At 41.4% G+C, this 12,041-nt stretch overlaps 1 protein-coding gene across 1 annotated transcript; it reads left to right on the forward strand.

The window, feature by feature from the left end:
* Window positions 1-232: 232 nt before the first annotated feature.
* On the forward strand, window positions 233-5,243 carry LOC108052660 (DNA-directed RNA polymerase, mitochondrial). The gene is made up of 8 exons (XM_017135102.2): window positions 233-566; window positions 626-760; window positions 825-1,209; window positions 1,287-1,442; window positions 1,497-2,253; window positions 2,317-3,456; window positions 3,514-4,736; window positions 4,796-5,243. Exons 1-8 carry the CDS (start codon window positions 389-391, stop codon window positions 4,923-4,925), a joined length of 4,104 nt encoding a protein of 1,367 aa, XP_016990591.2. The 5' UTR covers window positions 233-388; the 3' UTR covers window positions 4,926-5,243.
* The last annotated feature ends 6,798 nt before the right edge of the window (window positions 5,244-12,041 follow it).

Below are 12,041 nucleotides of genomic sequence, written 5' to 3' on the forward strand. Positions count from 1 at the left end.
ATCCAGGCCAGGTGGTAAATAATACTAGGCAAGGTAAATAATACCAAGGAAGCATAAAAAGTTTTATATCTCTTGCATAATTAAAAACCATACACATCGATGCAGTCGCTTCAAAATTTAAACTTATTTATTTGTAACAGAAGCTATGATACTTTGCAGTATATTTTTAGTATTTTTTGCTTCCCATCCCTAGTTTCCAATCAGCTGTTCAGCGGCGCAAGCAGTGTTGCAGACTGCTTGCGCACCGCCACACGTGAAGAGGAATAAACAACAAATTGGTCGGGGTTCGAGCTAAATTATGCAACAAATTGTGTCTTAAAACAGTCAAAAACTGCGTTAATTGGATGACATTCACGAGGATTGTATTCCCCAGCTGCAGTCTTTCAAAATGTATCGTTTGTTGAGTGCAAATCGAGCGGCCGCCGTGCAAAAAGCACTTCGGGTGCCACCTACCGCCCACCCAGCTCCAACAACAACAGTATGCTGCGGCTGCGGCGAAATTGCGCCTTCAAATTTTGTCCATTATCAGCAGTATTATCAAATGCTATACCGCCAAAAGCCGGCAGGTGAGTAATATTTGTAGAAAGTGCTAAAAGGAGTACAAACATGTGCTTTCCAATTGCAGTGACTATCACAGCAGCAGCAACAACAACACGCGCGCAAACAACAACACCAACAACACAGGCAGATGCATTGACCCAGGCGAAAAAAAAACGATTGCGCAAGCCTCGATACGCCAAATATGTGGAACTCCTGGAAGGTAAGTCCTAGCTAGGATTCTAACCAATCTATAGCATATCTAAAGCCATTTTCTCCTCATTCAGTCACCGAACAGGCAATCAGCGAACGCAAATCCCGGGTTAAGCGGCTGAAATCCAAAAAGCTAGCTGATTTCATACAGAAAACACAGCAACAGATCCTCGAAAGACGTGCCCGGGAGGATCGCAAGGATAAGAAGTCCAAAGGAGGTTTGGACCTGGCGCAACGGCAACCTGTTGAGTATCAGAAAATCGACATGGAGGCCTTGGATGGGTCGATTCTAGAATCAGGCATATACGATGATCGGCCACTGCTCTTCTTCGGCAAGGATGAGTACACCAAGCAAGTGGTAGCGAATCCCGAGGAGGTGCAAAATATCCTTAAGAGCTTTCATAATTTTCGGGACATTATCGAGAGCATGGGAAATGATTATCACGAAATGGATTTTGGGTATGTCTATTTGTTTGCTTTACATATCACGTTTTTTATATTAAAATGAATGAATAATTTTTTTTTCCATCTGGTAGGATGAGTACCTCCAAAGTGCTCCCCGAAGAACATGAAGTCTTAGATCCTTTCGAAGCCATTGAACCGTACATTAATCCACTGGACAAAAGTAAACCTTCTGTAACAGCCGTGGTTACGCCCAATGCAATTGCAGCTACAGCCAAGTCCAAAAAACGGTGAGCAGACTTACCCATAATAAACAACCAAAAAACTTACTATTTTCCGTTTAGTTTCAAGTCAAAAGTTCACGTGAACGAGGAACAAGAACGCTTGGCCAAACAGCGGGCACTGCACATAAACCTGAACACTTACCTGAATGTGTGTGTTTCAGCCAATATGTTGAGCCGCGCTTTGTCCACCATTATTGCTTATCGAGGCAGGATAAGGAAGAGTACTTTGCCGCACATGTCCGAAGGCCTCATGACCATCCATTTGTACAATATCCTTTTGCACGGCTATGCGGGCAAGGGCTCCTTCGATCGGGCACAGGAGCTGTTCCACCTCATCGAGGAGGATAACTTGGCGTTCAATGAGCAAACTTACGCGGCTATTTTCGAGTGCTTGGGTCGCTTGGAACCGGATGAAGAGAACCAGCAATTTATATCAAAATACATCGCTAAAGCTGAAACGGAGGGATATAGCTTGAATCAAATTATGGATCAATCCAAGTTCGTGGCTGATCAGCGGGACATTGCCCTGGATGCTATTCGACGGCTTCGTCCAGATTTCAAACCTGCCTATGTTCCGCCACAGTTGGGTTACGACAACGAACTGCTGAACCATCTCAATGAGCATGTTTTACCTGTTGGTGCTGATAAAAAAGCTGGAAATAAGGACTTAGACTATGCCATAATGAACTCTAAGCGAGGCTACACCACTGCTCAGTTGGAGCAGCTCGCTCGGGAACAGCTTAAAATAGAGCTGGACGGAAGCATTACCATAAAGTCAATCGAAAAATCAAAGGAGTTCGCGAATTCGGAAAAATGTGTAAGTTAGAACTAAAATCAGAGCAAATTCATTATATTTATTTGGAAATGTAATCTATTGTAGCGCCAGCGCCTTAAAGAACTGGAGGAAACCTGGCGGAAACAAATTTCGTCGGCCATCGTGCGAGATCTCAACACGCTGCGGGCGCAAGTGCGGTTTAAGCCGCACGGCTTCATGAACTACTACACGTACCTGAAAACCCTGGAGACATCACACTTTGCAGACATCCTCATCAAGGAGCTTTACAAGCTGGCTGAGGGCTCGGAAACATTCAGTCCAACTGTGGGTCAGCTGTACAAAGAACTCGGACAGAAAGTTCAGCAGCGTTACCAAATTGAACAGAAAAAAAACAACGGAACGCTGGAGAAGATTGGCGAGATATACAGCTCGTACTGTGAATTGTGGGACAGCGGGAAGTCACAGGATAACACGCGACAGGCATGGCAGCGTCTTGTGCACGATCAGCGAGACAGTGGACCCAGTATGGATCTGCCAGAGGTGCCGTGGCCTTCCAACGTTTTGACCGGCGTGGGTCGTTTTCTGTACAACATTCTGATGCGGGACATCAAAATTGACGCTCATATCATGAGGTTAAAGAGCAAAACCAAAGCAGCTAATCAGACGCAAAATATGCTGCCTGCCTTCTATACTCTCTTTCGCAATCAGGGACGTTTCGTTAAAGAGGAGGTCAAGCCACATCCAGTTCTTTCGAGATTATTTCGAGCTTCACGCCAGCAGACGCTAACCTTCGATTCAAATCTGGTACCCATGCTGTGTCCTCCGCAACCGTGGAGTACTCCACACAATGGTGGCTATCTACTCAACAAGTCGGAACTGGTTCGCCTGCCTCACCAAGCCATCCAGCAGTGGGACAGAATTTCCTCTTCCAATCCTCAGCATCTTTATCCTGCTCTAGATTCCCTAAATCAGCTGGCCAGTGTTCCTTGGCGTGTTAACACGCAGCTGCTGGATGTGATCATCGAGGTGTTCCAGAAAGGTGGCGATGCGAAACTGGATGTCCCACAGCCTCCTAGTTCCCTGCCTCCTCTTCCCACGCTGCCGGCTAAGAATGTGGATGGTAACGCTGCCTCTAGTGCAGATCGTGCGAAGCAATTCCGGGACAAGCTGGGACATCGAAGGAAGCAGGCCGAGATGTACAGCTTGTGGTGTGATGCGCTCTATAGGTTGTCCCTGGCACAGCATGTAAGTATTCCTTAAGCGGTCTGTCCATTCAAATTTCTAAAATTGTTTTTTGTTTAGTACCGAGATAAAGTCTTCTGGCTGCCACACAACATGGACTTCCGTGGTCGAGTTTATCCCGTGCCACCGCATCTCAATCACCTTGGCTCGGATTTGGCTCGTTCGATGCTCATCTTTGATCAGGCGCAGCCCCTGGGAGTTGATGGTTTCAGTTGGCTCAAGCTGCACTGCATCAATCTGACTGGACTGAAAAAGCGGGATTCAGTGAGGGAACGTCTTTTGTACGCGGAAGAAATTATGCCAGATATACTTGACTCTGCGGACAGTCCCCTCACCGGGCGCATGTGGTGGTCCAAATCGGATGAACCATGGCAAACGCTGGCCTGTTGCATGGAAATCGCCAATGTATATCGCAGTCCCGATCCCGCCGCCTATCTTAGTCGTTTCCCCATCCACCAGGATGGATCCTGCAATGGATTGCAGCACTACGCAGCTTTAGGAAGGGATGAAGCGGGTGCTTGTAGTGTTAACCTAGCACCATCGGCCATTCCCCAGGACGTTTACAGTGCGGTGGCCACGTTAGTGGAGAGGAGCAGGAAAACCGATGCTCAGAATGGACTACATGTAGCGGAAGCACTCGCCGGATTCGTTCGACGCAAGGTTATCAAGCAAACCGTGATGACCACGGTTTATGGGGTGACCCGTTATGGAGCGCGACTACAAATTGCCCGCCAGCTAAAGGACATTGATGAGTTTCCCAAAGAGTGGGTGTGGCCAGCGTCCACATACCTGACCACCAAGACGTTCGAGAGCCTGCGAGAAATGTTCACATCGACCAGGGAGATTCAGGATTGGTTTACGGAGTGCGCCCGTCTTATTTCCGGAGTTTGTAGCCAGAACGTGGAGTGGGTAACGCCACTAGGTCTGCCGGTGGTGCAGCCGTACAATCGCCAAGAGATGAAGCACTCTCCCCGCACTGGATTTAAGGTCAACGCCAACCTGCCAATGGACTTGTACGAGCGACCAAACATCCTCAAGCAGAAGAACGCCTTCCCGCCGAACTTTATCCATTCGCTGGATTCGTCGCACATGATGCTCACCTCGCTGCATTGCGAACGGCAGGGCATAACCTTCGTCTCCGTTCACGACTGTTTCTGGACTCACGCCAACACCGTGCCCGAGCTGAATCGGATGTGTCGGGAGCAGTTTGTAGCCCTGCATTCGCAGCCCATTCTGGAGCAGCTCTCCGAGTTCATGAAGCACACGTACAGCTTTAAGGACAAGTAAGTGATGAGGCTATAAAACTAAATTCATTTTCTTAAAATGCATATTGTTCCTGCAGCGACTTCACCAACGATGGCTCCGTGGAGGATCTGTCCAAGCGCCAGCTGAACCGCACTCTGAAGCAACTGCCCCAGAAGGGAGATTTCGACCTGCGCAACGTACTCGACTCTGTGTACTTCTTCAGTTAAAAACATTTAGATACGACATCTGCGACATAAACAGTGCCTAATTTTAATTTAGATATTAATTTTATTTAAATTTGAGTTAAATTTGTTAAACAATTCGACTTTCAATACCAAAAACAAACGTGAAAAAAAACTACAAGGGCGAGTAGTGGATCGACGCCAAATGTGATTTTGTATCCTTTAATTACATAAACTGGATTATAAAATGATTAAAAAAAATGTTTTGTAATTTTTACGGAGTATATTCCAGTAGCCTGGATTTAATGAAGATAAAAAGATGAAAAATAAAAAAATACAACAAATTTAATGATGATTAATTAATTATCCAATAATTGTTTTTCAATTAATTCCAGTTTCATTTAGTATTTACGTATATTACTACCGCAAAGTTTTTTATTGCGTTTCGGGTCAGTGCTACTTGAACATCTGTGGTTGTGTATCTCTGCTATTAGAAGATTGTTTAATTAAATTTGGCTACTACATTGTGGATACTATGTGCTTTGTGTGTATTTGGATTCATGTGCAAAAAGTTAATAGTATGAGAGCTTATCTTGTGCTCATTTCTATTTAAAATTAAATATTTTTTGAGTGGAAGAACGAATGTAGTCCATCTTGTTTCTAAATACCTATTTTATTTGAATTTAAATGTTTACCTCTGATTTTTTATCTACTTTCCCTTTTTAATTATTATTTTCCATACTCGCTTCTATTGAATTTTATTTTTGTTTGTTTTACTTCAATTAATTTGTGGCAATTACATTTGATTGTTTCTAATTTGTAGGAATACTGTTTGGCTGGGAGAACATAAAGAATCCATTGATTTGCGATTTGACCGATTTGGTCGGTTCCGACCGCTTTGTGCTGCTTTCAGTTTAACCCACTTAATATTCAGTGAGAGTACCTACATCATTTTATTTCTTTAAATAAATAATTGTTTAATTGATTTTGTCACCAATATGCTCTTTTTCTTAATTAAAACTTTTTTATTAATCTAGAAAGAAAAGCTGTTCCTTATTCGTAAATTATTATCTACATTCTATCTTACTAAAAACTAATTTTAAAATTGATTACTTTCCATTTTGTTGAACTTTTTGTTTAACTTTAAATTACCTAGCAGGAATTTAAAATCCTACGTTTTTTTGACCGCTTCACAATTTTGACTATTTTGTTTAGTTTTGGTTTTCTATTGGTTTATTTTATTACTCATTTCCTACATTAATTACATTTAACATCTTATTCATGAAGGTCCTTATTTTGATAAGCTTTCAATTATTTTCTTTTTGGTTTAAAAAAACGTCTGCGTAAGCAACTTTTTTATGATCAGTTGCTCATTATTTATATATTTTTCTTCCATTGAACTGTTTATTTTACTAAAATGTACTTTAGTATGGATGCTTTAAATATTTTGGAATAGAATCCTATGATTTACGACCGCATCGGGATTTTCCCAGTTCGGACCGCTTTGCTCCGCTTTCGTTTTCACTCACTCAGTTGGATTCCGATTCCGACTCGGAGTGGCTGTTCATCGGAGCACGCCCACGCTCGGGTTCACTCCCCCCTTTTTTACATGCGCCCACTTTTGCTGCTGCTGCCGCTGCCTCTGCTACCGGCTACCGGCGACGTTGGCGTCGGCGTCGGAGTCGACTTTCTTCGGCCGCGCTGCTCTCATTTTTTTTGGCTCGGCTGGCCGCTCGCTTCCGAATCGCCGCTCAGTCTGAAAAGTTCATGTGACGCGTCGAGAACGCTGCGATTTCGAGTCCGCTTCCCAATTTTCTGATTGGATTGCCGAGCGCGCTCTGAGGGAATTCCGCTGGCATCTGCAATTCGCATCTGCAATTCTTGCACCTGTTCCGCGGCACAGGTGGAGGTGGATCGCCCAGGTAATGAGAGCAGCAGCATGATTAGCTTTTTATCACCGCATATCACAAAACTGTGGCATGCGAGACGATCCAGCGGGGGCGGGGTAACCGCAGAGTGCAGTGCAATTAATTTCAGCAAATTGAAAATATGTTAAGTGACACTAAGCAACCACCAAACTTAATACACTTGAAGGTGTTTTAACAAATTTTAAATTTAAATCTAGAAACAGTTTTTTGATCTGTTTTTGAATAAAATAAAAAAATATTGGTTGAATTCTGCACACTAAAATTCAGATTTAAAACTAAAATTAAAACTAAATGATTAAAAAGAAATACAAATATTCTCATAAATTCGATGAAGACTAGAACACGTGGAAGTCAAAATAAACTCAGTAAATAAAAAAACAACATACAAAACAAATACTTGAAAAATCATCTTAAAATTTGTTTTTTTTTCAGATAGATTAACCACAAAGAAAAATCTCTTAAGTTTACTATACGAAACCAAACGTATTTTCCGTTTGCTTCGGAAAACGTGCTCTTATTTTAGCTGTTTTGTTATTGTGCCTCTCTGCTTTTCTTTTTTTCGGTTTTTTTTTTATATCTTTCGGTTTTTCGTGCGTTTTTTACTGTGTCTTTTGTTTGGGTAATTGCAAGTAAATTGTGCGAGCTGCAATTGATAAACGACCGTTCATAAACGAATAAAAAGAGCTATCTGGGTGTCGGCCTTATCGCACCAGAATATCGCATTAAAACTAATTCAATTACAGGCGGTGTGTGTGTGCAGGGGCATGCAAATTAGAAGGAGCGCTGGCAATAACAACAAGCAGAAGCAGCAGCAGCAGAATCAGCAGAAGCGGTAGCATATATAGATAAACGCACACGGACCCACTTTCTAATTGGGACAATGTTGCGGGGGGGACTGCAAGGGGGTGCCAAGTTGGAACTTAGTTTTCTGTTCGTGATAATGTCATAATTGACGGCCTGTCGACGGGTTTGATTGAATTTCCAGAGGAAATTGAGTTGCAAATGAGTTTTGCCAACAAGTGACGAAATTATCGCACCGCTTTTGATAAAAAAAATGATAAGGCCTCGACACGATTTCAATTTAAAACTTTTAAAATGAAAATTAATCGTTTGATAGGTCACAGAACAAACTGGAATTCGATAAAAATGCATTTATCATTTACAAACAAACAAACAAGGACCATTTGAGCACGGTGCGTATACGTAATTCGTGAAAATTGTGATAGGTAAAAAAAAAAAGTGAATGCATATAAAATTTCTTGTGACCATATTAAGTTTAATAAAAAAGAATGACGACAATTGATTATTGTGAGCTTTAATAGAGTTCTTCATATTTTAATAGCCTAAATGGTTTCAGTTTTGACCACTACTATTGCGTATGGGTAATATGCAAAATAGGTAATTTATGAGTAATATGCATTAGAAAGACTAGTGTCGGTGTAAAATTGGAATAAAGATTTTAATTAAGTTAGAATGGATTTAAAAATAGTTTTACTGTTTTTTTAATAACTAAACTGGTTTTCAGCTAGAGCACCACTGCGTATACGTAATGTACGAGAGCTTTCATATTATGAATAGAGAACAAGAACGACTTTTGCCAGCCAGCTAATACCGTTTGATGGAGACCCGACACGATTTCAATTAAAAACAGTTAGCAATCGCCATGAATAGGGAAATGATTTTTTATGGGCCAATCGTGCGTATGCGTAATGTGTGTGTGCCGTAAGTTGCGGGCGTTAAAGTGTTTAAGTCCCGCCCCATATAATCCCGTTCCGGACGCCTTGTAGGCCATATTTTTCCGGTGCGCAAGCATCGCATTGTATTTGGCTTAATGGAAAAAGTGTGTCCGTACATCAAATGGGTTATTATCCATTTTGCCACAGTGGAAATGGCCATTTAAATTTATTGTCGTGGCCTGCCTTGTGGCGTGCGGCACGATGTTGCAGGATAAAATGCTTAAATCATCGTGATGGTGATGCATACGTAAATGTGATGTGTCCGTATTGAGTGCTAACTGGTTGGGCTTAGTTTTATTTTACTTCAGTTAGTGTTATGACTTTGTTTGGCCTGCGCCTAACCGCAACTGAAGTTGTAAAAAGAGATAGTAAGTGAGATAAATCTAATGCTTATTCTTACGCAAACATTAACATCTTGATATTCCTACAAAACATTTACCCAAGAGAACAATATAATGGCCTGAATAGTTTTGGGAAATTCCAAGAGAAATCTGGCCTTAATATTAAATTATTGAGCAATATTTTTGGAAATGTAAGTGCTGTCAATATCAGTTTCCCTGCACTTTTCTCCGCCATCATTTATCAGAAGCCAGAAGGTTGAGTCATTTATAATGCGTTCCGGGACAACTAAATTTATGCCGTGACTCAGCGTGGAATTCTCATATTATTTATTGCATATTTAATAGGTATGCGACGTCCCGATAATATCCCATTTAATGTCAGCGAGATAGAAGAAAGGATTTCCAGAGGCGCGAACAGAGCCGACACATTCAGCGGCCGCGGGGCAGGAGATAAGAAGTTAGTCAACTGCAAGCCCGCCAGCTGTCAACCTAACCGCTTACCGCTTACCGCCTGTCACTGTCCCTGTCCTGTCCCCTCCCTCTCTCACCTCCATTTCCACCCCCAATCCACCCAATCCACCCAATCCACCCAATCCACCCACTCCACCTCGCGTGAGCTGTGGCCATTATCGGGCAGGGAAAGTCGAATCAAGTCAAGTGCGAGTGCAGGCAGAGATTATGCTATTTTGGCAGCTCACTTTTTCGGCGGCCCAAAGGCACTGTCAGAAATTGTGATTAAAATGGCAATTTATGACAAATATTTTATATAGGAGCGAAATCAAACAGCCATATGTATAACAAAATTATAAAAATGTACATTACTTTATCAGAACCCAACAGCAATCACATGTTTATTTATTTATACACACAGAATAATTATAATTGGAATAATGACATAAATTGAAATAAAACAACATAAAAATCGCCTTGTGAATTAAGCCGGACAAGATAAATTATATATTTTTTATTATTCCTTGACCTTAAGTACAAGTTAAATTTGTTCAATAACCCTTTCTTATATAAAAGTAAGCAGATATATTATATAAGTAAGCAGATAACAAAATATTTGCAAGTAGCTCATGACATGGGTCACTTTGGTTGCTTATTCAATAAAACCAAATAACCTTTATTTTCTTAAACTTTAAGTTATGATTTAAAACGAGAATGGCAAATGGTAAACGTGTTTTTATAAGCCATAAGTAATATTTTCTCATTAAAGTAAAAAGTAAATTTAAACAAATGCGTGAAAATATTTTCTGATAAACATTAGAATTGTCCCAAGCTTTCCCAGCTTTGTTCCAATATTTCTTGACTATTCAAGCCATGTTGTGCTCTGTTTCCCTGAACTCACTAATCACCGTCCATTTGTCAACCGGTCGCCTAACGTGAGTAATTAGACCCCCTCCCCTGGAAAAGAACACAAATCAGACAATCTGGGCAGAAAATGCTACAGAGTTGGCCCGCATTTTCGGCTCGCTCCGTTTTCGACTGCATTGATTTCCACTTTGCCGGGCGGCTGGCTTTCTTTCGCTTTCGTTGGTGTTATTTATGAATGCGAATTAATGTACCGTTAGCATGCACAACAACACTTTGGGCCAAAAGCAAGGGACATGGCCAATGGCAATGGCAATGGCAAAGCCAAAGCGGCAGCACTTCACTTTGTTTGGCTAAATGCGGTGCTGTCGTCCATTTCGGGTGCCATTATTACGAGCGTTTCCGTTCGGAGATTTCCGGTGATTATTTCCATGCTGGCCAGGCTCGCCATGGAAAAGCGAAAGGAAAACCCGAAGGGGAGTGGACCCTCGCAGGCTTGATTGAATTAAACCCCAAATGATCCTGGCCAGCAATGCATAATGACACGCAGCTTAATTATGGCCTGTGTTCGGTACACCACCACCTGTCCCACTTTCCCTGATTAAAATTGATTGCACAGGCACCCAGATACCATTTGTATGTACCATTTGAGACTCAAAACTCTACTTGACAGCCCTTCTGCCAAGCAATCAGGTCGTTCGGCATGCAATTGTTATTGCCGCTGATATTTCGTATCGATTAAAACTGCGACACACAGTGCCAAAATGTATTTGGAGGCCCACTTGTCTTTTTATCGTTTTTGGAAATATTAAAGTCATGTCAAACAATGCGCCAAAGGTGGCTCAATACACGAGTTCGCTGATTTGGGATTGTTGGGTTTGGGAGGCAAAGTCGGGGGGTTCGATCCACACGAACATATATGACAGCGGGTCGGCATGAGATACTCGAAGGCAGAAGCTAATGCAAAAGCCACAGAAAAGCCAACTGGCGGAAATAGTAGTAGAAAACAAATAAAATGGCAAAAAACGAAAACAGGAAAGAAGACAAATTAAATTCGAGCAATGCGAACAGCCTATACACTTAAATAATCAAATTAATCACAAATTTAAAATGCTGATCCAATTCATTTTCATGATTAAGTCATAAATATGTCGTAAAATTTTAAAAATAAAGAAAAGAAGAGAAAGATTCTTGTTAAGTATCCATTTGGAAATTGTTTTTATATTTTTGGGAATATTGATTAATATGTTTTTAATATATATTATTTCTTTACTACTGATAAGTATTTTTCATCACATTTCGCAGACAATGTGAATTGACATCTTTTCACTTGACGGCTTTCTTTCATGGCCAATCGAAAACGCGTTCAGTTTACACATGTTTACAGCCAAGTTGACATGGTCAGTCACTTCGGTTTGCCAAGGTCATCCAGAGGTTAGAATATATGAATATGCATATGCGACCCCTTCGATATTAATCTCTATCTTAAATCTTCAATCGCCCAGCCAAGCAACTTTTTTACTAAAGTAGTATGAAGTAAAAACGATGAAAGAGGAAAATAAAAATTGTAACAAGTTGAACGTGCTGCTGAGCTGGGCATTAATAGGTTTTTGACTTGCTATAAAACCAACACAGAAACAGAAGCAGAAACAGAAGCTGAAACTCAAACTGAAACAGAAGCCACAACAGAGCTGTCCATTCTCAGTCAGTCAGTGGAATGATGGCCAGGCCAAGAAAATCCCCTCCTAAGCTTAAATTGCTCGTTGGCCTTTAAAAAATGATTTTGGCCAAATCATAGCAGCAGGAATAGCAGCAACAACTTGAAAACGTTCACGTAACTCG

Source organism: Drosophila rhopaloa, unplaced genomic scaffold, assembly GCF_018152115.1.
Source record: "Drosophila rhopaloa isolate 14029-0021.01 unplaced genomic scaffold, ASM1815211v1 contig_2, whole genome shotgun sequence".
Lineage (NCBI taxonomy): Eukaryota > Metazoa > Arthropoda > Insecta > Diptera > Drosophilidae > Drosophila > Drosophila rhopaloa.